Source organism: Dicentrarchus labrax, unplaced genomic scaffold (assembly GCF_905237075.1).
Source record: "Dicentrarchus labrax unplaced genomic scaffold, dlabrax2021, whole genome shotgun sequence".
NCBI lineage: Eukaryota > Metazoa > Chordata > Actinopteri > Moronidae > Dicentrarchus > Dicentrarchus labrax.
In genome coordinates this window covers 13667455-13695273 of record NW_026136711.1, presented here as the reverse complement: position 1 = coordinate 13695273, position 27819 = coordinate 13667455, and the positions used below count along the sequence as shown (strand labels likewise).

General features: G+C 39.6%; 4 protein-coding genes and 1 long non-coding RNA gene across 9 annotated transcripts in view; 3 read left to right on the top strand and 2 right to left on the bottom strand.

Moving 5' to 3' along the window:
- LOC127371052 (interferon-induced GTP-binding protein Mx-like) overlaps nt 1-21489 on the top strand; it is a 34634-nt gene extending 13145 nt beyond the window's left edge. Inside the window, exons 1-12 of one of the 4 annotated variants that reach the window (XM_051413625.1) lie at nt 9004-9310; nt 10917-11054; nt 11165-11319; nt 11622-11760; nt 11849-12047; nt 12149-12227; nt 12325-12447; nt 12543-12681; nt 12754-12912; nt 13049-13125; nt 13239-13490; nt 13611-14981. In XM_051413625.1, coding sequence (XP_051269585.1) covers nt 9124-9310; nt 10917-11054; nt 11165-11319; nt 11622-11760; nt 11849-12047; nt 12149-12227; nt 12325-12447; nt 12543-12681; nt 12754-12912; nt 13049-13125; nt 13239-13490; nt 13611-13835 — 1872 coding nt within the window. In that variant the 5' untranslated portion in view covers nt 9004-9123 and the 3' untranslated portion in view covers nt 13836-14981. Of the gene's footprint in view, nt 1-9003; nt 9311-10916; nt 11055-11164; nt 11320-11621; nt 11761-11848; nt 12048-12148; nt 12228-12324; nt 12448-12542; nt 12682-12753; nt 12913-13048; nt 13126-13238; nt 13491-13610; nt 14982-16120; nt 16426-18037; nt 18176-18285; nt 18441-18742; nt 18882-18969; nt 19169-19269; nt 19349-19445; nt 19569-19663; nt 19806-19877; nt 20037-20172; nt 20250-20358; nt 20617-20730 lie in introns of those variants that run through there. The other 3 variants (XM_051413623.1, XM_051413621.1, XM_051413624.1) reach the window with 3 other exon arrangements.
- Nucleotides 609-5872, top strand: LOC127371055 (uncharacterized). Of its 2 annotated transcripts, none has more exons than XM_051413628.1 (8): nt 609-2418; nt 2583-3183; nt 3353-3577; nt 3717-3840; nt 4185-4290; nt 4404-4642; nt 4756-4914; nt 5032-5872. In XM_051413628.1, the coding sequence occupies exons 1-8, from the start codon at nt 2350-2352 to the stop codon at nt 5153-5155; spliced, it is 1647 nt and encodes a 548-aa protein (XP_051269588.1). In that variant the 5' UTR covers nt 609-2349; the 3' UTR covers nt 5156-5872. The 2 variants fall into 2 exon arrangements, with proteins under 2 accessions (XP_051269588.1, XP_051269587.1); XM_051413627.1 differs by having other exon boundaries at nt 614-2418; nt 3350-3577.
- On the bottom strand, nt 9453-16276 carry LOC127371057 (uncharacterized). Its single transcript, XR_007886350.1, has 3 exons — nt 16127-16276; nt 10604-11387; nt 9453-10464 (listed from the first exon to the last, which is right to left on the bottom strand). It is a non-coding gene; the product is annotated as an uncharacterized LOC127371057 (long non-coding RNA).
- A 352-nt stretch (nt 21490-21841) lies between the features above and the next one.
- thoc7 (THO complex 7) lies at nt 21842-24686 on the bottom strand. Its single transcript, XM_051413629.1, has 8 exons — nt 24610-24686; nt 24249-24369; nt 24014-24141; nt 23255-23341; nt 22506-22563; nt 22355-22421; nt 22188-22257; nt 21842-22014 (listed from the first exon to the last, which is right to left on the bottom strand). Exons 1-8 carry the CDS (start codon nt 24626-24628, stop codon nt 21953-21955), a joined length of 612 nt encoding a protein of 203 aa, XP_051269589.1. The 5' UTR covers nt 24629-24686; the 3' UTR covers nt 21842-21952.
- A 1486-nt stretch (nt 24687-26172) lies between these two features.
- The window catches only part of LOC127371578 (ataxin-7), a 26942-nt gene continuing 25295 nt past the window's right edge, over nt 26173-27819 (top strand). The window contains exon 1 of the mRNA XM_051414455.1: nt 26173-26322. The gene's annotated coding sequence lies outside the window, so the exon portion shown is untranslated. The remainder of the gene's footprint in view (nt 26323-27819) is intronic.

Below are 27819 nucleotides of genomic sequence, written 5' to 3'. Positions count from 1 at the left end.
AGGATTTTAAATTCAATTCTACATTTTATAGGGAGCCAATGCAGAGTAGCTAGTACAGGAGAGATGTGATCTCTTTTTCTAGTTCCTGTCAGTACTCGTGCTGCAGCGTTCTGAATTAATTGGAGCGTTTTAATGGACTTATTGGGGCAACCTGATAATAAAGAGTTGCAGTAATCCAGCCTTGAAGTAACAAATGCATGGATTAGTTTTTCTGCATCTGTCTGTGATGGTATGTGTCTAATTTTTCTAATATTACGTAAATGAAAGAAGGCAGTCCTAGAGGTCTGCTTTATGTGGGAGTTAAATGACAAATCCTGATCAAAGATAACTCCAAGATTCCTGACAGTGGTGCTAGAGGCCAAGTTAATGCCATCTAGAGTGACTATATCTTTAGACAATGAGTCTCTAAGGTTTTTGGGGCCAAGAACAAGAATTTCGTTTTTTTCTGAGTTTAACATCAGAAAATTGCAGGTCATCCAGGATTTTATGTCCTTAAGACATGTTTGTAATTTAGATAATTGATTAATTTCATTGGGTTTGATTGATAGATATAACTGCGTATCATCTGCATAACAGTGAAAGTTAATGGAGTGATTCCTAATAATGTTGCCTAAAGGGAGCATATATAAAGTAAATAGTATTGGTCCAAGTACAGAACCTTGTGGAACTCCATGACTAACTTTAGTATTTATGGAGGATTCATCGTTAACATGTACAAACTGAGAACGATCTGATAAGTATGACTTAAACCAGGTTAGGGCAGTTCCTTTAATGCCAGTTTGATGCTCAAGTCTCTGTAAAAGAATATCATGGTCAGTGGTGTCAAATGCAGCACTAAGATCTAATAATACAAGTACAGAGACAAGTCCATTGTCAGAAGCAGTCAGAAGGTCATTATTAACTTTAACCAGAGCTGTCTCTGTGCTATGATGAACTCTAAATCCTGACTGAAAATCCTCAAATAAACTATTGTTATGTAGAAAGTCACACAACTCTTTGGCGACTACTTTCTCCAGAATCTTAGAGAGGAAGGGGAGGTTAGAAATCGGTCTATAGTTGGCTAAAACCCCTGGGTCAAGAGTGGACTTTTTAAGAAGGGGTTTAATTACAGCTACTTTAAAGGACTGTGGTACATATCCTGATAATAAAGAAAGATTAATCATATCCAGTAAAGAAGTGCCAATTAAGGGAACAACTTCTTTAAGCAGCCTAGTTGGGATCGGGTCTAATAGACAGGTTGATGGCTTCGATGAAGAAATGATTGAAGTTAACTGATGAAGATCGATAGCAGAAAAACAGTCTAAATATACATCTAAGTTTACATTGACAGAAGTCCCTGAACTTGGAGAGCCACTGATAACTGTTGATGGCAGTTGGTGATTAATTTTTTCTCTAATAGTAATAATTTTATTATAGAAGAAGCTCATGAAGTCATTGCTACTTAAGTTTATGGGGATATGTGGCTCGATAGAGCTGTGATTAGACTTATTATTATTTAATAGGCTTTGCTATGCAGTCAAATTAATGTGGGCTTATTTTTTTCATACTAAGAAATAATAGCACCAACTAGTTTTAGAATAAAAATATTGAAAGTTGCACCTTTTTTTTTTCTTCCCCCATTGTGGCACCCCCTAGATGGACGGCTCCCTTAGCATTTGCCTATACTGCCTATGCCACGGGCCGGCACTGGTTTGCTGCTTCCAGACATGAAATACCCACAGTACTTTGTTATGACTGATTGATTGATAAGAGAAGTAAAGTACTTCTGGCAGCAGCAGTGGTTTTCTGTCGTAGCAGAAATATAACTCATTAAGGCCCCATTACAGTGAGAGAGCTCATGTTAAGTATAGGAATACATTTTCTACCAGAAAAAATTACTTTTGGTAATAAATGTCAGATTCAAACTAATTAAATGTGGTTAAACAGTCATCAGAGTCAAGATTGGGGATGACATACTCGACGATTTGCCGAGGGATCAGGTGAAGAGAGAGGGGAAATTAATGTGAGAGTTGAATATATGCAGAGGAGAGTGGGAAGACTGGATCAGGATTGCTCCTGTTTTTCAATTTGAACCACTTTTTGAGATAAAATATAAGATGCACTCTCCAAATATAATATTGATGTATGTATATATATGTATATAACAGACTCAGTGACACACACGGAATACAGAATACAGAATTCAGTATGGAATGATCCTGGGTTCTTTGGTTCCATTCTAGATGTCCCTGTACTAACTGTAGAACCCTGCACCAGTCAGTCACATATCGATCTGATCTGAGAGACAGTCAGTGTGAAAACAAAGTTGTTTCCTTGTGTGAACAATTTAGTAGTGTTATTCTCAAAGTTATGGATAAGCAAAAGAAATTGAACGTCTTCCCTCGACTCTGGAAGCAGACCCAGTGTGACGACGGTGATGTAAGTAACCAACTCTACTGATCTCTGACTTTCCTTCTGTTCATATCTAAAGGTCTTTCACAGACACATACAGAGCAGTTGATTGCTTTAAAAACTTCTCTGACATCTTAGAAGAGTCATAGGTATTATAAGTTACTCAGTTATTTTGTTGTACTTGTCCACAGCAAACTGTAAGCCGGAAGAACCCTGATGGCTTCTTCACCAGCGAGTCCAAGATCCTGGAGATGCAGAAGGCTGCGTTAAGTCAAGGCACAGACAGTCTGTTTGCTGCACGGCAAGCCCGAAGTAAAGCTGTTCTGGAGAGACTGGGACTCTCCGTTCAGGATGTCGCCCGGCATTCACTTCATCCGCCACCTGTTCCCAGACAAAGTGCAAAGTCCCCTCGGCAATCCCTGCACTATCGGCAAGGAAGGAGGTTCTGCCCCATTTTAGATGGGCCTGTCTTGGTTGTAAAGGACATCAACCCAAAGCAGAAGAGTCCTGACCATTCAAAAGGGGACAAGGTTCATCTTGGCAGTCAGGTGGCAGCACGGGCATGTAAGGAGGACCAGATGGTAGACGGTGACCGGAGCCCAACATCTTCCGTCACTTCTGTGTGGAGCTCTGTGGAAAGTGACACACCCAGAGAGCTGAGGGCCATTTCTCTGATTGGAAACCCTGTTGAGATTCCAACATTAAAGCCAACTCCTCCTCCTGAAGCAGTTCCACTACACAGGACTAGAGTGTCTCGTCTGCCCGTGTTGTCTACTAAACTCAGAGTAGCAGGTAAGTTTCTTTAAATACCTACTGTTGAATGGGGACGGATTTCTTTTGTGGGGACTCCTACTGCTTCTTTTGGGTTTTTGGGTCTCTTGGAGTTGCAAACCATTGAACTTTACTTTAGCAAGTGCAGTAAAAATTCAAGTGATGCCTATTTTGCCATTAATCTCAGCAGAAAAGAAGGTCGATGGATGTAAGCTCCAGTCGGTTCAGAATCATGTTAAGGCTACAGTGAACTTCTGGCTCAACTCTGTCCCTTCACCTCGACCTCCAGCGGCTGCCAAGAGGACCCCTGTAGTAACGCCTTTGGCCCCAATCCCTCCAGCCGTTTCTCAAACTAAAAGAAGAGTAACTAGACCTGGGATGTTGCTACGCCCTGCAAAAGCTGTCAGTGAAGCCAGTGAGTTCTTCTGTACCCATCCTGAATGATAGTAGTTCCTACTTTTTCATAGGTTTTGTAAAGACTTATAGTAGCTGCGCTAAGTAACAATGCTTTGAATGAAATAAAGGTGACTTAAGAGTATTTTGTCGTTTACCAGGCAAGAAGACAGCCAGTGACTGCAGGCCCCAGACGGCAAATAAAAAAAAGGTTGAGCTGCAGCCACTGACCAACCCTCTGCAAAGCCTGTCACTCTTCTTCCAGCAGCTCTCTTCAGACGACTGGTAAGACACTGACACTAGAGGACTACCAGCTCAGTGAACACTTGATCTTGAGTCAGGGAGTTACAGCTAGTTTGACACCATACACATCGGTTTTACACCAATACACCCTTCCAAAAGATATTTTACACTCTAGTGAGGAGCCAGTGAATATATTGTGAACTGTAACTTATATCAGTTGGTGTAACATCTTAGTGTAGCATAAAATTGCAGTTTATTATGCTTTAGATTTACAGTGGGCGACATTTGCAGTAGCAGTTTAAAGTGCAGGCGTGTTAGGACTATTTGTGTTGTTCCTGAAGTGTTGCACAGTGTGGTTAATGCATTCTTGTTGCATAAACATACAGGATGAAGAAAATAAACGGCTTGAAAACGATGCAAGCTCTGGTGCAGCACCACTCAGAGACCTTGAAGACCAAACTTCATGAAGTGTGTCTGGTTCTCACTCAGGAGGTATTGTACACACTTTCCTCTTTAAACCTTTGTTTCCCTCTTTGTTTTTAATGCATTCTCATTTGCTGAGCACACTGCAGTCTTGACTGAAGATGTTTATTCTCCCTGTACAGGTGAAAAACCTACGGTCGGCAGTGTCATGTGCAGCTATGAACACCGTAGCTCAGCTTCATGTTCACTTGCAGAAGGCCATGGACCCGGAGGCAGAGAGGACAGGTCGAGCTCTGCTGTTGAAACTGGCGCAGACCACCAACACCTTTATTCATCAGCAGGCTAATCTAGCACTCGATGCCATGGTGCAAAACTGCAGCCATGGTCGGGTTGTGAGCGCTCTGTTGAACGCAGGACTGAGGTAAGTGAAGAGATTTCATTTTATAATATAGTGTTAAAACAAAGTAATGTAAACTGACATGAAACATACTTGACTTGTTTGTCTCATACTCCCCTGTCTTCGTCCTCCTTCAGCCACCGTTGTGTTGCAGTAAGACGGAGCACAGCACAACACCTGCACCTGTTGGCTGACAGCCTAGGAGCGGCTCACATTGTGACAGCAGGGAGGACCTTTACTGCGCGCTTCCTTACTGCTGTCTCCAAAATGTCCGTGGATGCTGCTCCGGAAGTAAGGTGGGTTATCGAGTTATATAAATTTAGTGCACAATTTTGCCAAATCTTGTGATATGTAGCTCTCGTTTGTTTATTTTTCTGAACATTGAGCTAAATGAAAAACACGTTCCTCCACAGGCAACATGGACAAACGATGCTCCATGACCTTGCCCTCCACAAGGACTTTACAAACCTGTGGAAAAAGATTGTCCCGGAGAGAGAAAGGCGGGCGCTGGACAAGATCTTAAAGAAGGCCAACTGAAAGACCTTGATTATTGTTATTGTTATTGTTAACCCTTCTGTTATGTCAAATGGAGACTAAAAGGGGTCAGACGTGTCATATATTATTTGTTTCTTTGCTACTGTGAGACATATTTCACCCAAATCACACACACACACACACACACACACCTCTCCCTATTTTCTTGACCCCATCTGTAAAGTGCGAGAATGCAGGTGTGGTTACAGCAAAAAGTCACTTTTAAATGTGTTACTTGGAGGAATAGGAATAGCAGTTTCTTCATTTTGTTCATCATCAAAATCACCAGACTCAGAATTGACCTCAAAATGGTCTTCATCTTCTTCTGTTTCACTGTCGTGATCAAAGATGAGTTTCAGAGTTTGCCCACGGAAACAGAAGAGATTCAGCCTCTGATGATTCTGATGATGAACAAAATGCATAAACTGATATTCCTATTCCTCCAAGTAACACATTCAAAAGTGACTTTATGCTGGAACCACACCGGCATTCTCCACTTTACAGATGGGGTCAAGAGAATAGGGAGCGTGTGTGTTTGTGTGGGTGTGTGGGTGTGTGATTGGGGTGAAATGTGTCTCACAGTTGCAAAGAAACAAATAGTATATGACACTTCTGACCCCTATGAGCCTCCACTTTGACTGCCGGGTCAAATTGAGCCGAACAGTGTATATGTTATATAAACAGGGTTGCAAATATATGAAATAAACCATTTTCATTTTATATGTTGATTACACTTATTAAGCCAAGCAGAAGTTTCATACCGAAAAAATACTTTTAACAATTTTTTGCATTTTTCATGAAAAACGAGTGAATTATCTTCATTAAACCATGATCTATGAGAAGTAAATTATCATTGCACTAAATATTGATTGAAATGGTTAGTATTGGAGTTAATTATAAGATATAAACAATGTTTATTGGGATATTTTAGTTCCTGAGAAATAAACATAACAGAAATGTTAGATTTTATTTTTTTTAAAAGTGCTCAGTGTGTCCCACTGTTATCCATAAATGGTCGATGCTAAATAGCTCATGAATACGCAGCCCTTGTTGGACTGTCAGTGATAGAAAGATGGAACACTTAATGTTTAATTTTATTGGAAGGTATGTGCAGTCTCTCCAGAACTAAACAGTAACCAGCAAATGAGTGTAGTTACTTTGGTAACGACCGAAAAAACAACTCAAATAACATCACACATGATAAGTAAATTAGCCCTGTGTTATGAGCAGTTTCCAGCAGTTACGGACAGAAAGTTTGAACTTCCCAGTTTTTCATTAATCTTCAACTCTAAGATACTCATTCATACTTTCTGAGCTGCTTTCACTGGCTGCAGTTTCGACTCGTCCATACAGGCCCGGCCCTAACCAATTTTGCGCCCTAGACAAGATTTTAGGTGGCGCCCTCCTTGCATCGCAGTATATTCCACTGCCAGTTATATACATACGTATACTCACGCAAGAAACTGAATAGCTTTGTCTTTGACATTTTATTTTATGTGTAGAGAAACAAGTTGCTCAATCAAAACAGCTAACAAGAAAATAATAAATTAGAGGAGATGGCCAGTCAGCAGGGTCTATTGGTGCAGCCTTTATTTCTGATGCTGCATCACTGGGTTCTTCTGAGGTGGAGGCGACAGGAGGATCACTTGATGCTGTGGAAGCGGTGATGACTGTAGATGGCCCAGGATTTGCAGGAGCTGGATTTAGATATTTCAACAGCGCATCTGAAGAGAGAAGAGGAGTAAGTGACATCGTTGGGTCTAATAATAAAATAAATGATTCCAAGAATAAAATTTAAATAATAAAAATTAAAAACCTAAGAGAAGCATTACTTTCACTGTACTGTACATGAATGATATACTGTGCAATTTCTTCTGATATGCAAATTAGATTAGATTTAATCTTATTGTCATTACAGTGAAATGCTGCTTAGCAGAATGCAAAGAAGCAGTAAACTGCAGTATAATATAACATATGGGAATGTATTAACATTAATGATGTGCACTTTAACATGGATGTAAAGTTGAACACTATTAACACACTTTAGACAATACTGAACTGTAACACAACAAACAACAAGGCTTACAACTCTAATATATAAAGGTGTGTGAAAGGAATAGCATTTGACTGACTGTTATAAGCAGAGCAAACGTTAGCTGACCAATAATAAATACAAATAAAAATGTAGACAAATGTAAACACCTGCTGAATAGATCTAATCTTTACAAATGTCCCTGAGAAATAGAAGGTGGGAGTATTACTTTTTTCCATAACAGCTGTTGGGGCCCCTCCATAACATGAACTGATTATGTCTATGGTTAAAACGAGCTAACGCTATTTATTGATTAGCAAACCGTGTTAAAATAAAGGTTACTATCGTTCTGCAACAGACAAATCATTTCATCTCATTATCTTTACTCTACCTCTGTCTTTGTCGCGTTTCTCCTCCTCTTCTTTTCCTTCTTTCCTTCCCTGGGCACCGGACAGTTTTGGTCGTTTTGACATTGTTAATGGTTTCTGGGGTGACGTCAGAAAACTCTCAGAGAGCAGGTGGGGGGGGCTTAATAAAGTATTATTATTGTTTAATAGGCTTTGCTATGCAGTCAAATTAATGTGGGCTTATTTCTTTCATACTAAGAAATAATCGCACCAACTAGTTTTACTATAAAAATAGCGTTTGCCTATACTGCCTATGCCACGGGCCGGCACTGGTGGTTCTTGTGATGTGATGCCAGTCTGCTGGCAGTCTGCAGGCAGAAGCTTTTGGAAAACTCTTGCATGAACTTCTGCAATCCTATATTGACCCACAGTCATTCATATACGTGTGTGTGTGTGTGTGTGTGTGTCTGTGTGCAAATGAGATGAGATTGTACCAGGTTCAAAGGGGCTCGAGTGTGGGAAGGAAGAAGGACGAAGTAAAGACTTTCGTGCAAAACCACACATTTAATTCCTCTCTTTAACAAAGGCAGAACACAACACCGGGCCTGGTCAAATTCTGTCTGGACACTGCTGTGTACTAAACACCTCGGCGTTAACATGAGCTAGCTCTTCTACGTCCGTCTGTCACCGTGGATGTCTACTTCTTCTCTTCCTGTTTTCCTTCCTGCACCTGTACGACACACACACACACACACACACACACACACACACACACACACACACTGGGCCACCGTCTTAAAGGGGCACGGCTGGCCGGTGACAGTAGAGTACAAAGCACAATATAACTCTGCAAGCTGTATGGTGGCACAGAAAACAGTGCTCATATGGTAAAGTCATTGTTTTACTATCTGTATGTTTCCTTGGGCTCAAGTGCAATGTGTATTGTCCCTCCTTAAATAAAATAAACACAAACAATATAACATAAAAAGTACAAAAGTATAGTCCTTAAAATTGTATGAGGACTGTAGTTACCTTCCAGCACTGATGCCAGGTTCCCTCTGACTCTAATATATGTAGATCTTACGCATAGATAGCCTATACAATGAATGTGTATGGACTGTACTTATAGAATGGCTCATTTAGATGTAAGTCCTGCCCCACTTAAAATATCAAATAGCACATCGTTACTTGGCACTCGAAGCAGGTTAATTATTGTTGAGGTACAATAAAATGATCGCACTAAGGAGTTTTTATCAAAAGTAACCTAAATCATAAGTTGTAGAATATTTTGCACAACCATAATAATAACTCTATCTCACAATATGGAATCAACTAAAATACATGATGAAAGTATTTTTTCCCCTTTCTAGACGAATTTATGTTCAACTTTCGGCCCGGTTATGTTCTGTTTGTCCCATGAACAGCAGAAGAAATGAAACATAACTCTACTTTTGAACAGAGGTTACAGTTTCCATTTACCTCACTCTGGATGCTGCAGGCTCCACACGGACACTCCTTCCAGTCAATAGCTCGGTTCTCCAACGGTTTTATTCCTTTTTAAAACACATTTATTTTTTACAACAGCCATCATCATGAACGCTCTGAACCAGCAGTATGAGGAGAAGGTGCGTCCCTGCATTGACCTCATTGACTCTCTTCGCTCTCTGGGTGTAGAGAAGGACTTGGCGCTACCTGCTATCGCCGTGATTGGAGACCAAAGCTCGGGGAAGAGCTCCGTGTTGGAGGCGCTGTCAGGGGTGGCTCTGCCGAGAGGGAGTGGTAAGTTACAGTCAGTGACAAAACTGTCTATCTATCTATCTATCTATCTATCTATCTATCTATCTATCTATCTATCTATCTATCTATCTCTTTCAAACAAAGGCAAAGAAAAGTATGAGAATGACATAAACAATAACATCAATTGTGATTGAATAAAATGAAGATTTATGAAATGAAATACAAATGGAATAGAGCAGAAATACAGTTACAGTGCAATAATATTGAAACACTGGGATTCATAAGTACCATCGGTCAACTTCAGAAGAAAAGAAAACTTTAGAAACAACCATCAGTTGGCTGTCAGATGAGCTTTAAAGCTGCATTCACTGGCTGTTGGCCATGGGGAAGAAGACACACAACAAGCTGAGAAAGACACTGCTCTGACACATTATCGCCTTTATAAAGGCTGTTTTTGTTAAAGAGTTATCCGTTGCCTACAAATTCAGCAGACATGGAGCAACATAAGCATTGGTTAAGATTTGTGTTTCTGGCCACTAATACGTTTCCATCTCGCTCTGTTTGGGTCTCCTCCATCATCTTGCTAGATGCTCCATACCAGTTGGCACTCACTGCTAATTTTTAATGTCATTTTCTATTTTAGTGAGCACGACTCCATTATCAATTATGGAAATGATGGAAATGTCCAAACCGGCTTGGCTGGTTTTACAGCAGGTTCTCTGGTGTAGGTGAGGGCACCAGGCCAACTTGTAGGCAACAACATTATTCCCTGGCAGCTGTTCATTGTAGTGCTGTATTGCAGGGTCACTCCCAGTGAATAAATATAAGTATGGATTTAAAATAAATAAATTCTCTCTGCAAATCTAAAAGTCTGAGAGATATAGAAATTAGGTGATAATGTTGTACAGTAACTATTTCTCCATTATTACCAACAGGTATCTTATGTGGTTGTTATCTACTTAGAGTTTAAGATTCTGACCATAATCTGCAACATCCCTTTTCAAGGTTCAGCTGGGGGACTTTGTTGGATCTCTCTCCTTTGGGTCCTGTCATCTTTCTACTGACACTGTCTAATAAGGGCATAAAATGTCAAAATAATAATTAAAACAGAGTCAGGGAGTGTCCAGTTTAGGGTTCAGTATGCTTGAAAAGAACTAAGTTGTTGGATGCAGCCAGTCATTATAGTCCACTCCTGGCTGGCTGGGGTTGTACTGGATGCTCCATGCACACACAATACTGCATACGAAAGGAAAATTCAACAAAAATTGACAGATATTTGACTCAATTGCTTAAAATAACAAAACAATAGCATGGCTAGGTGCTTTGAAGCAGTACCTAGGTGCTTTGTACTAAATGCCAATGATGGCTTGTTATGCATAAGAACAGGTATAGTGTCTACCAGGTGTACATGTAGATCCATATTATAGACATGTCCCTGTTTACATTTGGGTCGTGGATTTTGGAAAGAAAAAAAATTGTGTTAGACTTCTCTCTAGCATATTTATTATGCATGGACCATATTTTGTATCTTATAGTCATCTTACTTTTATAATACTAGTATATGTAACCTACTACTGCTTTTCATAATTTAACACACTGGTTTTGACTCATTTTCCTGCTTTCTCATTTTCACTCTTTCGTAATTCAGGCATTGTGACAAGATGTCCTCTCGAACTGAAGATGAAGAGAAAGAAAGAAGGAGAGGAGTGGTACGGAAAGATAAGCTACCAAGACTTTGAGGAAGAGATAGAAGACCCTGCAGATGTGGAGAAAAAGATTAGAGAAGGTACAGTATTCTTACACATAAGAATTGATGGAGCTGCTGATTTTATTTTTTTAGGTTTCAGTTCACTTCCATCCTTTGTAATCATCATACACGGTGTTCTCTTGCTTCAGCTCAGGATGAAATGGCCGGGGTCGGGGTGGGGATCAGTGATGACCTCATCAGTCTGGAGATCGCCTCTCCTGATGTTCCAGACCTGACGCTCATTGACCTGCCCGGCATCGCCAGGGTGGCTGTAAAGGGACAGCCAGAGAACATTGGAGACCAGGTATGCTTCTTCATTGTCCCTGAATCACGCTGTCAACATCGAGACAGTTTCTTTGGTAGAAAATTGTTCTGTGGAAAAGTATGGACAGTGAGGTTAAACCTGGGCGTTCTGTTTCCCAACCCTCAGGCCAAAAAGAAAATTAGACTGCCAAGGAAAATCCTAAAGCATCATGGAGTCACAAACAAGGCTATAGACTTTTAGACCTGTAATATTAACTCATTATGTGAATAGAACTAACTTAGGCACTATTGATAGTAGTACAACTTATGACTTGATGTACAATAATGAACTATTACTTTCAGATTAAGAGACTGATCCAGAAGTTCATCACAAAACAAGAAACCATCAGCCTAGTGGTTGTTCCTTGTAACGTGGACATAGCAACCACAGAGGCTTTGAACATGGCCCAGCGGGTGGATCCTGATGGAGAGAGGACTTTGGGTAAATAGAGCTGATTTCAGAAAAGGGCCACTGGGTCACGTTGCTTGACTTCTAAACAGTTCCCTGTCTGTTTGTTCTTCTCTCTCAGGTATCTTGACCAAGCCTGATCTGGTGGACAAAGGGACGGAAGAGACCGTGGTTGACATTGTCCATAATGAGGTCATCCACCTGAAGAAGGGCTACATGATCGTCAAGTGCAGGGGTCAGAAGGAGATCACAGAGAAGGTTTCTCTTACTGAAGCAATAGAAAGAGAGAAAGCCTTCTTCAATGATCATGTGTTTTTCCAGTAAGTTCAGTCTTTTTGGATAATTATACAAACTATTTATGTAATAAACTGTTGGACAGGTTGTGCAGCATGTACTCAGTAGCTTTTCATTCTTGCTGTAGAACTCTCTACAATGATGGCCATGCCACTGTTCCTAAACTGGCTGAGAAACTCACACTTGAGCTGGTGCATCACATTGAGGTGAATGTTTCTTGTTGCTTCCCCTAAAGAATGTACTGTGTAAATGATTAATAGACTACCTTAGGTGTTAAGGTTTTGCTCACTGTGTAATTTGCAGAGATCTCTGCCTCGACTTGAAGAGCAGATAGAGGAGAAACTACAACAGACTCGTGCAGAGTTGGAGAGATATGGCAACGGACCTCCATCTGACGCAGCTGAGAGACTCATCTTCCTCATTGATGTGAGCTCCTTCACACTACATAACATTTACCTGCTCATCACCAACATGACTTTGTCTTTTAATAAATATGAAACACCTGTAAACAACTGTTTCAGAAAGTGACAGCCTTCACTCAGGATGTCATCAGTCTGACTAAAGGAGAGGAACTTAAGTGTGGAGACAGCAACATATTTTCTACACTCAGAAAAGAGTTTGGGAAGTGGAATGCCCACCTGGACCACTCAGGAGAAAACTGTGAGTGTATTATTTTAATCTGGTCTACAGACGTCCAACAGCAGTACTCTGAAACATAAGTTTGTGTTGCAGTTAACGAGAAAATTGAGAGAGAGGTGGAGGAGTATGAGGAGAGGTACCGTGGAAGAGAACTGCCAGGCTTCATCAACTACAAGACCTTTGAGTTCATGGTCAAGGAGCAGATCAAACAGCTGGAAGAACCAGCTGTCAAGAGACTCAAGGACATAGGAGGTATATGATTGAGTATATAGCCAATTAATGTGTCTTTCTGTATTGCTCATGCTTTCCTTTATTATCATACAAGCACCAGTGAAGGACTGAGTGGACATCAAGCTTCTGTATCTTCTTGTATTTCTGTTTCCTCCAGATGCTGTTAGGAAGGTGTTCATACAGTTGGCCCACAGTAGCTTCACTGGATATCCCAACCTCATGAAAACAGCCAAGGTAGCCATCTTCTCAGAGTTGACATTTAAATAGTTTTTGTCTGTATTTTAAATCTCAAAATGTAATATGCATCATTTTTTAGTGTTCAAACTGACCAGAATCTCATTTTCTAGGCAAAGATTGAAGCCATAAGGCAAGAAAAAGAGTCCACGGCTGAATCCATGCTGAGAACCCAGTTCAAGATGGAGCTGCTTGTTTACTCTCAGGACAGGACCTACAGCAGCAGTTTGAATGACAGAAAGAGAGAGGAGGAAGTTTTGTCTGATGATGATGATGAAATACGCAGCTATGTGTCTGATGATGGATTAAGCATGGAACATGCCACATTTCAGCAGCTGAAGTTGCATCTGAAGTCCTATTACAAAGTATGTTTTAGTTGAAAGGTATGACTCATGGAAATGAAAAGTACTGACAGTAAGGCGTCCAAGGTGTCTTTTTGAATAACTGTCCCTGTGTGTCAAACTTTCCTTGGTTTTCTCCTTTAGATTGCCAGCCAGCGTCTGTCTGACCAGATCCCACTGGTGATCCGCTACCAGATGTTGCAGGAGTCTGCCGTCCAGCTGCAGAGAGAGATGCTGCAGGTGCTGCAGGACAAGGAGAATTCGGAGTTCTTGCTGAAGGAGGATTTTGACATTGGCAGCAAGAGGGCTGCTTTGGAAAGTCGCCTCAAACGCCTCATGAAGGCCCACGCATACCTGGTGGAGTTCTAGAGGGTATCAAGGCCTGACAGCATGATTTAGCTCTATAATCATTCACATATATTAATATTTGGCTACATTAGGGTTACAGTGGGTCTTGAGTGTATACTGTATACAAGTTATTTTTTTGATGCAACAGCTAAATCAGAATATTTGAACATGTCATCATACCAGACTTGGATATTGTTGGTAATTAATACGTTTGACCAGGTTCTTAATGTACTCTGACTGTTCCTGATCTTTTTTTAAAAATATTTTTAAACTACTTCGGAGGAGCTCCTATACTTAACACAGCACACTTGATACATGGTATAATAGCATATAGATTAGCTTACTTATTTTAAACTTTTTATATACTTTCTCACCATATTTTTTCACATTATGTAAGCCAAATCTATCTGTCCTGTTATTTGTCTATGCAGTTTAAATAGTGTGCTTAAACCTAATGATAATGAAACAGATAAAAAAAGTAACCATCATGTGCTCTGTTCAGTGTGTGGTTGCTAGTGCGGACATCACAGGTTGCCAGTTGCCTGGTTTCATGCTGCACCACATCACCTAAAAGCTGAACTCCTCCTGTTTCAGGCCGGGACAGGAAACACCACTGGCCAACTTTCTGACAAATGAGTTCATGTTGGGAGGGACCAGGCTTGAGCTATTTTACATCTTATACATTATCTAAGTTTAACATTGGGTGTCTTTGGTTTTTGATTTGTCATTATTTTCAAATATTTCTATACATTGTAAAAACTGACCACTGTTCATCTGAAAGTTTCTTTAGGCAATAGAAACAATCACAACTATCTGTACCTGATATTCAATAAGAATTCATTCAAAAGAGTAGCCTAATGTTACTGGTGGTTAAGATTGGCGGAGTGATATCATGCAAAGTAGTGTTAAGTTGTCCTACTGTTAAAGTGGACATTAAAGTGGATCAAGTAACACAGATGAAGTTGTCCCTGTGCTCTTGCCATACCCACGACCCAAAGTTAGCTTTAATACAGTAACTATCAAGTTTAAAGTTAACGCTAAGAGTGACCAGCGTTACAATATCTATTAAATAGGTAGAAGTTCATGAACAAATCTTGCTGTATTAGAGGAAACAGTATTTAATCATAATTTTTACATTATAATTCTATTAAAAAAATACAAATATTATTTGAAACAGTGTTGGGTTATATGTGTTTGAAATATGATGAATGAATATGGGTGTTTCTTGTGATGTGATGCCAGTCTGCTGTAAGCAAGCAGAAGCTTTTGGAAAACTCTCGCATGAACTTCTGCAATCCTATATTGACCCACAGTCATTCATATGCACATGTGTGTGTCTGTGTGTGTGTGTGTCTGTGTGCAAATGAGATGAGATGGTACCAGGTTCAAAGGGGCTCGAGTATGGAGGACGGTCATTCTATATGATTTTGGGCATCATACAAACTGACCTCTGTAAAATCTTGATCTTCAAAGTAATAAAACCCCCAGCTGTTGAATATATGTAGAGTACAAAGCACAATATAACTCTGCAAGCTGTATGGTGGCACAGAAAACAGTGCTCATATGGTAAAGTCATTGTTTTACTATCTGTATGTTTCCTTAGGCTCAAGTGCAATGTGTATTGTCCCTCCTTAAATAAAATAAACACAAACAATATGACATAAAAAGTACAAAAGTATAGTCCTTAAAATTGTATGAGGACTGTAGTTACCTTCCAGCACTGATGCCAGGTTCCCTCTGACTCTAATATATGTAGATCTTACGCATAGATAGCCTATACAATGAATGTGTATGGACTGTACTTATAGAATGGCTCATTTAGATGTAAGTCCTGCCCCACTTAAAATATCAAATAGCACATCGTTACTTGGCACTAGAAGCTATTTTACTTTCTCACTGGGGGTCATTTTAAATCTGAGTTTAACCCTTGGATGTTCATCTGTGGTGCAGCAATACAAGAGTGATGTTGAAACTTGAAGCCTCATGTGCACATACTGTACACTGTGAGGAAATATAACTGAAAGACAAAGAATAACAGGCTTGCAGGTTAAACATATTTGAGACACAATACAATGATCGCACTAAGGAGTTTTATCAGTTGTAGAGTATTTTGCACAAACAATAATAACTCTATCTCACTATATGGAATCAACTAAAACACACGATAAGTGCATTTCCCCCCTTGTAGATACATTTACGTTCAACATCCGGTCCGTTTATGTTCTGTTTGTCCCATGAACGGGAGAAGAAATGAAAGATAAGGAAACGAAACTTAACTCAACATTTGAACAGAGGTTACGGTTTCCATTTACCTCACTCTGGATGCTGCAGGCTCCACACGGACACTCCTTCCAGTGAATAGCTCGGTTCTCTAGCGGTTTTATTCCTTTTTAAAACACATTTATTTTTACAACAGCCATCATCATGAACACTCTGAACCAGCAGTATGAGGAGAAGGTGCGTCCCTGCATTGACCTCATTGACTCTCTTCGCTCTCTGGGTGTAGAGAAGGACTTGGCGCTGCCTGCTATCGCCGTGATTGGAGACCAAAGCTCGGGGAAGAGCTCCGTGTTGGAGGCGCTGTCAGGGGTGGCTCTGCCGAGAGGGAGTGGTAAGTTACAGTCAGTGACAAAACTATCTATCTATCTATCTATCTATCTATCTATCTATCTATCTATCTATCTATCTATCTATCTATCTATCTATCTATCTATCTCTTTCAAACAAAGGCAAAGAAAAGCATGAGAATGACATAAACAATAACATCAATTGTGATAGAATAAAATGAAGATCTATGAAATGAAATACAAATGGAATAGAGAAGAAATACAGTTACAGTGCAGTAATATTGAAACACTGGGATTCATAAGTGCCATCGGTCAACTTCAGAAGAAAAGAAAACTTTAGAAACAACCATCAGTTGGCTGACAGATGAGCTTTAAAGCTGCATTCACTGGCTGTTGGCCATGGGGAAGAAGACATACAACAAGCTGAGAAAGACACTGCTCTGACACATTATCGCCTTTATAAAGGCTGTTTTGGTTAAAGAGTTATCCGTTGCCTACAAATTCAGCAGACATGGAGCAACATAAGCATTGGTTAAGATTTGTGTTTCTGGCCACTAATACATTTCCATCTCGCTCTGTTTGGGTCTCCTCCATCATCTTGCTAGATGCTCCATACTGTTCACGAGATAATTTTGCCCATCTGCCTTTTGGCACTGACTGCTCATTTTTAATGTGATTTTTTATTATCGTGAGCACAACTCCATTATGAGATAGAAATGTCCAAACCTGCCTGGCTGGTTTTACAGTAGGTTCTCGGGTGTAGGTGAGGGCACCATGCCAACTTGTAGGCAACAACATTATTCCCTAGCAGCAGTTCATTGTAGTGCTGTATTGCAGGGTCACTCTCCGTGAATATTATGTATATAAAATGACTCTCTGTTTACCGTCACCTTATCTGTAGAAATGAGGTAATAATGTTGTACAGTAACTATTTCTCCATTATTACCAACAGTTATGTGGTTGTTATCTACTTAGAGTTTAAGATTCTGACCATAATCTGCAACATCCCTGTTCAAGGTTCAGCTGGGGGACTTTGTTGCATCTCTCTTCTTTGGATCCTGTCATCTTTCTACTGACACTGTCTAATAAGGGCATAAAATGTTAAAATAATAATTAAACAGAGGCAGGGAGTGTCCAGTTAAGGGTTCAGTATGCTTGAAAAGAAGTAAGTTGTCAGATGCAGCCAGTCATTATAGCCCACTCCTGGCTGACTGGGGTTGTATGGATGCTCCATGCACACAGCATTTCCACTGCATGTAAATAGCAATACGAAAAAAAACGTCCTGTAAACGGCCTCTTGACAGATATTTTGACTCTCCAGAGGAGAGTATTGCACTGCTTAAAATAAAAAACCAATAGTCATGCTAGCAGTTCTTTAAAGCAGTATCTAGGTGCTTTGTACTAAATGCTGATGATGGCATGCTATGCATGAGAGCAGGTATAGTGTTTATTAAGTGTACATGTAGATCCATACGATAGAAAAATGTGTGTTAGACTTTGCTCTAGCATGTTTATTATGCTTGGAACATATTTTGTATCTTATAGTCATCTTACTTTAATACTGGTATATGTAACCTACTACTGCTTTTCCTAATTTAACACACTGGTGTTGACTCATTTTCCTGCTTTCTCATTATTCACTCTTTCGTAATTCAGGCATTGTGACAAGATGTCCTCTCGAACTAAAAATGAAGAGAAAGAAAGAAGGAGAGGAGTGGTACGGAAAGATAAGCTACCAGGACTTTGAGGAAGAGATAGAAGACCCTGCAGATGTGGAGAAAAAGATTAGAGAAGGTACAGTATTCTTACACATAAGTATTGATGGAGCTGCTGATTTTATTTTTTTAGGTTTCAGTTCACTTCCATCCTTTGTAATCATCATACACGGTGTTCTCTTGCTTCAGCTCAGGATGAAATGGCCGGGGTCGGGGTGGGGATCAGTGATGACCTCATCAGTCTGGAGATCGCCTCTCCTGATGTTCCAGACCTGACGCTCATTGATCTGCCCGGCATCGCCAGGGTGGCTGTAAAGGGACAGCCAGAGAACATTGGAGACCAGGTATGCTTCTTCATTGTCCCTGAATCACGCTGTCAACATCGAGACAGTTTCTTTGGTAGAAAATTGTTCTGTGGAAAAGTATGGACAGTGAGGTTAAACCTGGGCATTCTGTTTCCCAACCCTCAGGCCAAAAAAGAAAATTAGACTGCCAAGGAAAATCCTAAAGCATCATGGAGTCACAAACAAGGCTATAGACTTTTAGACCTGTAATATTAACTTATTATGTGAATAGAACTAACTTAGGCACTATTGATAGTAGTACAACTTATGACTTGATGTACAATATGAACTATTACTTTCAGATTAAGAGACTTATCCAGAAGTTCATCACAAAACAAGAAACCATCAGCTTGGTGGTTGTTCCTTGTAACGTGGACATAGCAACCACAGAGGCTTTGAACATGGCCCAGCGGGTGGATCCTGATGGAGAGAGGACTTTGGGTAAATAGAGCTGATTTCAGAAAAGGGCCACTGGGTCACGTTGCTTGACTTCTAAACAGTTCCCTGTCTGTTTGTTCTTCTCTCTCAGGTATCTTGACCAAGCCTGATCTGGTGGACAAAGGGACGGAAGAGACCGTGGTTGACATTGTCCATAATGAGGTCATCCACCTGAAGAAGGGCTACATGATCGTCAAGTGCAGGGGTCAGAAGGAGATCACAGAGAAGGTTTCTCTTACTGAAGCAATAGAAAGAGAGAAAGCCTTCTTCAATGATCATGTGTTTTTCCAGTAAGTTCAGTCTTTTTGGATAATTATACAAACTATTTATGTAATAAACTGTTGGACAGGTTGTGCAGCATGTACTCAGTAGCTTTTCATTCTTGCTGTAGCACTCTCTACAATGACGGCCATGCCACTGTTCCTAAACTGGCTGAGAAACTCACACTTGAGCTGGTGCATCACATTGAGGTGAATGTTTCTTGTTGCTTCCCCTAAAGAATGTACTGTGTAAATGATTAATAGACTGCTTTTGGTGTTAAGGTTTTGCTCACTGTGTAAATTGCAGAAATCTCTGCCTCGACTTGAAGAGCAGATAGAGGAGAAACTACAACAGACTCGTGCAGAGTTGGAGAGATATGGCAACGGACCTCCATCTGACGCAGCTGAGAGACTCATCTTCCTCATTGATGTGAGCTCCTTCACACTACATAACATTTACCTGCTCATCACCAACATGACTTTGTCTTTTAATAAATATGAAACACCTGTAAACAACTGTTTCAGAAAGTGACAGCGTTCACTCAGGATGCCATCAGTCTGACTAAAGGAGAGGAACTTAAGTGTGGAGACAGGCTCAATGTCTTTTCTACGCTCAGAAAAGAGTTTGGGAAGTGGAATGCCCACCTGGACCGCTCAGGAGAAAACTGTGAGTGTATTATTTTAATCTGGTCTACAGACGTCCAACAGCAGGACTCTGAAACATAAGTTTGTGTTGCAGTTAACGAGAAAATTGAGAGAGAGGTGGAGGAGTATGAGGAGAGGTACCGTGGAAGAGAACTGCCAGGCTTCATCAACTACAAGACCTTTGAGTTCATGGTCAAGGAGCAGATCAAACAGCTGGAAGAACCAGCTGTCAAGAGACTCAAGGACATAGGAGGTATATGATTGAGTATATGACCGATGAATGTGTCTTTCTGTATTGCTCATGCTTTCCTTTATTATCATAAAAGCACCAGTGAAGGACTGAATGGACATCAAGCTGCTGTATCTTCTTGTATTTCTGTTTCCTCCAGATGCTGTTAGAAAGGTGTTCATACAGCTGGCCCACAGTAGCTTCACTGGATATCCCAACCTCATGAAAACAGCCAAGGTAGCCATCATCTCAGAGTTGACATTTAAATAGTCATCGTCAGTATTTTGAAAAAATGTTATATGTATAATTTTTCAGTGTTCAAACTGACCAGAATCTCATTTTCTAGGCAAAGATTGAAGCCATAAAGCAAGAAAAAGAGTCCACGGCTGAATCCATGCTGAGAACCCAGTTCAAGATGGAGCTGCTTGTTTACTCTCAGGACAGGACCTACAGCAGCAGTTTGAGTGACAGAAAGAGAGAGGAGGATGAGGACGAATACAATGAGAGAGGTGTATCGGTTAATAAAGAAAGGAGTATTGTTTACTGCATGGACAATCATGCAACGCTTCAGGAGCTGATGTTGCACCTTAAGTCGTATTACAAAGTAAGTTTTAATCTAGAGGAATCATTCATGAACCAAAGCAATAACAGAAAGGTTTTGACAGAGGCTGTTTTTCAATAACGGCCCTCATCTTTCACTTCTTGTTTCCACGTACAGATTGCCAGCCAGCGTCTGGCTGACCAGATCCCACTGGTGATCCGCTACCAGATGTTGCAGGAGTCTGCCGTCCAGCTGCAGAGAGAGATGCTGCAGGTGCTGCAGGAGAAGGAGAATTCTGAGTTCTTGCTGAAGGAGGATTTAGACATTGGGAGCAAGAGGGCTGCTTTTGAAAGTCGCCTCAAACGCCTCATGAAGGCCCGCGCATACCTGGTGGAGTTCTAGAGGGTATCAAGGCCTGTCAGCATTAGTCTGCTGTACCTCTTTCATTTTCCAAATAGTACAGTATTGGTTGTAGGATTGTAATATTATTATCTTCAACTGTGTCTAGTGGAATATGGGCAGATTTGCTTTACATTTAATATCTAGGTTGATATCGGCGCATAGGAAGTCACTCTTGTATGTACCGTACTGTACTGTAATATGTATTCTTTTGTCATTTCAAATCTGTAGATGCCTGTTATTTTACACTGCAAAAATATATTATAGGAACACACTCATTATCGTGGTTCCGGCAGCAGCTCCCTCTCCCATTTTTCTATTTTTACCTTTTATTTTTAATTCTATTTGTACATTCCCGTGCTGCTGTGCCGAACTTGAATTTCCTCTACGTGCATATCAACCCCAGAAAATATAATAAACATTGTAACAGTACTTTGATACTATGTTATAATTGCAGGCTTAAAATGTGCCAAATACATAATTATATACTTGTTCAAATACATTTGTTTGAATAAAGAAAACCGGTGTTACAGGTAAGACTACTAGCAATCTATTCTCTTAAAATAAATATTGTAAATGTTTACCCTAAGAGTTTCATATTCATGCCTATCAATTTAAAATATTATAAACTTATGTACGGCTACTGCATGAAACTATGTACTTTAGCTCCCTCTTGTGGTTTTACAAAGGAAATTAAAGTAGTATGTAGTATTCTAACCAACTACATAAACAACCTATTTTCCTTGTCATCAATAAGAACATATGGTCTTTCTCTCCATCAATAACATCTATTCCTGTGTTACTTAAATCAGTTGGATGTATATGTACAGTAATATGGACAAACACCTAGAAATCCACCAGTTAAGTAAATAATTTAAAAATGACAGACTTGGGACAAGTCAACTTTATTCAAAAATACATACAAAAAGTATTCTTAGACAAAAAACAAAATCATTTAAAAGCCGTTTACTTCCTTATTTCAGTCGGCCTCTTTACATGTTCATTCACCATTCTCTGCAGGGCTCTCCTGATTGTTGTCATCATTGTCTGATTTCTCATCATCTAGGTAAGATAAAGATGATTAGCAAGGCATAGGTGGCTCCTCTTTAAACTTTACAGAAATGGATAAACATTTTGTTTTTTGAACACTGTACAGATCAACAGCTATTAAGAATAAAGAACACTAAGGAGCACAAACAATGCCAAACATGGCACCAAAAATGTCCTTTACTCACTCTCAAGTGTCTGTTGTAATTCCTGTATGGTACTGAGTAACACATGGAACTGCTTCTTCCTTAACTCCAGCTGTGTTGAACAAAAAGGAGACCAGAAAAAATGTTAATAAAATAATACCTGAATGACGACATTACAGGTGGGAATAGATGATATAATGTATTTGTACCTTTGCATCTACATTCTCCTTGATGTGAGACAGTTGCTGCAGTTCTTTGTCAAGCGCCTCCAACTGCCTGAGAGTGACAAAAACAAAGTTAAGCACATAATCTGATCATCCTGAAAGGCAAAAGGATGAAACACATGAGAGACAGACTTACTTTAGTGTTTCATGTCGATCTGGGTGTTGCTGGATAACCTTCGCTAAAGCATCGTACTCTGGAAGGACAGGAAAAAAAAAAGTGTCAAGTCAAATCTGTGATTCTTCTAAAAAGATAAATGAAAAACTGCTTAACATTTTTTTTTCTTTTGAAAACTCTATAAGTTTATGGCCACAGTTTCCATTTTGAAATCCTCTATCCATCTGCCATTACTGCTAAATGTCATGGGACATTGAAAGAATGTTTTCTAATATTAAACCATGTCAATAATAAAAGATTGATTGAAGTACTGATGAATGTCTTCTGATTAATTAATCAATTTTTTTGTTAATAAACATCAGAAAGTAGCAAAAATGACAATCATAAGTCCCCAAAACCATGGTTGTGTCTTTAAATGACTTGTTAAATCTGTGAAAGTCAAAAACCCAAAGACATTCCTTTCACAATGATATAAAACAGAGAAAAGGAGCTAATGCTAACATTGGAGAATCTAGAAGCAGAGAATGTCCATTTTCCTTGATAAATGACTTGAATGACAAACCCTATTGTAAAAAAATGGTTGACAAATAAAAAACATTTTAGGTAATCGATTGATCAACTGTTTCAGCAATATGATAAACTGCTGACTGTATTGTTTTACATCAAATGTTGCCTTTGCTCTTTCTCAGTTTATGTAATAAGACACAAGTAGTAAATCTCTCCTGTAAGTAACTGCCTAAATTGATCCAAAACAATGAAATTCTTCTTGCCTTGGCGATTTTTACGTATTCTTTTTGCCCTCTGAATTTCTTTTTTGCATTCTGCGATCTTCTCATGTGCAGAGGTGATGTTTTGTTCTGTGGAAACAAGGTTATTTTGTATTATAAAAACATACATTGTTATGTGGTGACTGGTGGTCTGGTTCCTGGTTAACACATAGAAAGTATGAAATGCAAGAATATAAGTATTTCTATTGTATAAAAGAATACACTCAGTGGCCACTTTATTTGGTACACACCTGTACAATTTAATGCAATCCAAAACAACTGCTCTGCCACAAACTCCACTTTTGTGATGCCTATAATGTGGGGTTTTCTTACACTGCCATAGATGAGTTAAATAAATTATGTTTTAGCACTGAGGTCATATTTAGTTAATGGCTGTGATGTTGTAGTGGACTTATTTATATTCAGATGTGATTCTAATATTCTGCTCCACTCCTGTACACTGGGAGGAATACAAACATTAGAAACACCTCTCAATATGATGTAATCCAGTAAAACAACACCACCTTAAACTACGATCTCAATAATAAACATATAATTGAATCTACATTTAAGACAATGTCAACAAACAAAAAAATGAACATTACAAACAAAAGATTGACACTGTGGCAGAGCTGCTGTATTGAGTTGCATTAGATGATCATGAAGTGGCCACTGGGTTGTCAACAACATCCCTGCCTACTTCAATACAAGGTTTGTAAATAAATAATATAGGGCCAGTATCAGAGAGTCCTTGTTTCCTACCTATATTAGAGTAGATTTTCTCATAATTCTCCATTTCCCTCAGGTTCATGTCATAAACCATCAACGTCTTCCCCATGGAGAATTCACACTGGGCCAGTGTACCCATCATCCTCTGATACTGCGTGAACCTGGACACAATGACGAGACGGTTTATGACTCAAAGAAAGGTCTTCACCACTTCTACAGAAATTCTTGGTGTCAAATACCACGGTTGGGGTGTGTGGGGCTCACTTACCCTTCCTCCGGGGTCCCGGGAGAGTTGCACCATTTGGTGAAACTCTTTAACAGCACATTAATTCGACGGTCATCACCAGCTCCGTCCCCGTCAATGAGAAGACGTTTCCGAATAACCTCATCTACAATAGGAGCGAAAGTGGGAATCGAACAGCCTTTCAGATACAGCAGGTAAATTGTTAGCTAGCTAGCATGGCTAATGTACATTAGCTGTTTTGATCGCAAGCTGCTTCTACGTGTACAATGTGTTGGTGTTTGGCAGTATGGCTGGGCATATATGGACACTTTAAGAGCTTTAGCACACATTTCTACTCGTAGCTTTTACGAGGGAGTCGTGAGTTATGGATTTAAAAGTTACTTACCATCTGTAACAGCGCCCATGTCGGTATGTAGCTGGAAAACCTTTATTGAACAACAGGAAGTGAACAAAGCCGCTCGCCCCGCCTCTAAGAACACAGACGACTGTGATTGGCTACAGCAGCGAGCACGGGCTGAGTTTTTAATGCTTTTTTAAAAAGCTTTATTCGAGAAACATTTTCTCAGTGATATTGGGAAACACAACAATGATAACTAAATGCAAAACTTCAGGTTCAAGACGTAGGAAAAGATAAGAAATAGAAACACACGGGGGTAGTTTTATACATTTAATGTAGGCTACCTATCAGAATAGCAAGGCTTCTTGCCAGTGACATCTTGGCTTTGAAAGGAACCCAAAATATAATTCAGAGTCATTAATAAAGTGTGTGAAATTCGGTTGAGTGTCTTTCAGTTTGATACTTACCCCGTAATATTGCCACATTAATTAAATACTGTATTGCATGTCATTTATGTGTCTTATTTGTCTTCCCATTCAAAATCAGAATCAGAATCAGAATTGGGTTTTTACACGTATAAGACATTTGTTTTGGTGCATTGGTGTATAAAAATCACACAAAAATAAAGTACAGTATGTTTTAAAACATGAATAAATAAAGGACAAAGATAGAAAGATCCAAACTTGAACGAAACTGTATAGGAAAGATATTTATAATGTGCAGGAAACAGGGTCTGTGGTTAGAAATAACCCAGAGCTGCATTACAAAAGGGCATGGGTAAAAGAAAAAACAGCATCTGTTGCATTGGCTCAAAATGTAGACATTGTGGAGGATCAGTTTAACCTTTTGTTCAACAGGTTTGTGATAATCTTAAAGTCAGTCTCATTCACTTAAGGAAGAACAGGACAAGATGTAGAAAGTGAAAGGTTGAAGCACTGCGTCACCTCACCTTGATTTAGGATTAGTATTTAACTTTAAAACTCATACACTCACATTACAAATGATGACATGATCAGAGCATTTTAAGAGTAGCCTACTATTAGGTATTTGTTGGTTTTCTCAGGTGTTCCTGGAGCTCTTTTATCGCTATCCAGAATTACCCTGTTGAGAACAGCTCCTCCATTTCCTTTACTTTACAATAATATATTCCATGACAATCATATAGTCAACTGAAATCTTTTAAGTGTTGATTGTATTTTTACATTTAACAACTGAATAAAAAAAAGATATATTATGTTTTTATCAAAATAAAACAAAATACAGAGAAGGTCCAGTTCTATTACAACTTGGTGTCCCTTATAGTTTTCCAAAATACTTGAAAACATCCTGGAATAAATACAATGATTATACAATGAACACTGTTGTAATCCACAACAATTTAAAATCTTTCACAAAATACATTCAATCATTAACTTATAGGACATCTCCTTCACCTTGTTTTTAATGCTCATCACACAAGGTTTTATGCCTTTGTATTTCATTTAAGACAACAGACCAAAACTTGCGTGGTGACGGTGACGCTGCTGTAAATCATCAGTCATGGATTTAGAGATCAGAGTGCGCGTGCGTCCTGGCGCAGTGACGTCTCTGTCCCAGAATGCAGTCTGGTAAACAGACATGGAAGCACCAGGTGAAGACCTCCACAGAGGCTGAGCACTGCACTCGCTCTTTCCCACCGTCTTCTGTCTCCTTCGCCCAGTGCATCCAGTTGATTTACATCTGCCTGGTGTCACGTTTACGTCTACAGCACCCAGAGCCTTGGTAAGAGTGAAGTTGTTGTCGATCCGTGACGACTGCTAATGACTTCTGCTGTGCTGTCAGGCTTCTGCCAGCTTCCTCGCTAAAGCTAGTCATGGCTGGCTACAGGCTCCGGCTAGCAGGCTAATGTAGCTACCAGTGCTCTCCAGTAACGCTTGTACCAGTCACAGACCCACACTGGACGGAGCCTGTCTTCAGGACATAACTCCTGAGAGGCTTTGTGTCTTTGTTCACATATTGTGTTTACAGTGAACGTTTCCGTGGTGTGTTCTCTCATTGGACGAAAGGTGAAAGTACGTTAGTGTGGTTAGTGTGTAGCAGAGGTGGGAGCTAGCCTCTTGTTGGTCTCTGCTAGCTACCGTTAGCTAGCTAGTTGGCTAAGCTAACTGAGTTGTCCTGTGAAGTTGTGTACCTACTTGTCAATGACAAGTGATTCGTTTCTCAAGAAATTGCACAATATCATCTGCTGCAAGTCACGACTTTTGTCTTATTGTCTTCGTAGAGCCCTGACCACGGTTTAAATCAGCCTAAGCCACGAGTGCTGACATGTTTATATTGCAAGATAGCACAGTGTTTGGAAAAATAATAATATTACAGTGCATATAAATAGTCACTCTGAAGTCATAGTCAGTGTATGTATAAATCTATAAGAACTGGGTTCAATTCAGTATGATAACTTTGTTGACTTACAGAGGAGTCATATTGTTATAATATGATGGTATCATATTTTGGGCTTCCATATCACTTGTTAAAAGCATTTTCTTTAATATGAGCAGTAAACGGCAGACAAGAGTTCATTGCATGAATGTCATCTGAAAACTTTATGTGGTTTATGCATACATTTGCTATATATAGTATATATATATATATATATATATATATATATATAGTGAGATTGAAAAATACTCTTAACAGTTGATAATACTGCGACGTTGATTTCAACCCCATCGCCTACCCCTTATAATTAAAGCATAAGATCTCAACAACACATGTTGCCATATGAAAGCATGGATATAGATTAATGTTCTGAGTTTAGGCTCTAATGGTGATTGATGATGATCATATCAGTATTGTGTGAAAGTTTGTAACATTTTTATGAATAGCTCCACAGTTTGAACACAGTACTGACAGCACTATACATTTTAGAGCAGAATGGAGTATTAATGTTATTACATTCGTGTTTTCCAACTTAAATGTCTACCCTGACGTAGGTCTGCATGTTACCCTTTGGGTACATAATGTAACTTCAGGATAACCAGATTGTTGCTCTGACTGAGCAGGACTTTTGAACAGTGAGAAAGGTGGACCTGAAATTAATTTGTGGAAGTAGCTGTATAAGCAGTATTTCTCTTTGATGCCGGAAATATCAGGCCTACACTCCCCGATCTTCTCTGAGAGCACAAGTCCACTGGCTGAAGCAAGATATAGTGCTACATGGTTGGGGTTTTTACATAGTATGTTATTATTATACTTATTATAAAAATAAAAAAAAACCTTATT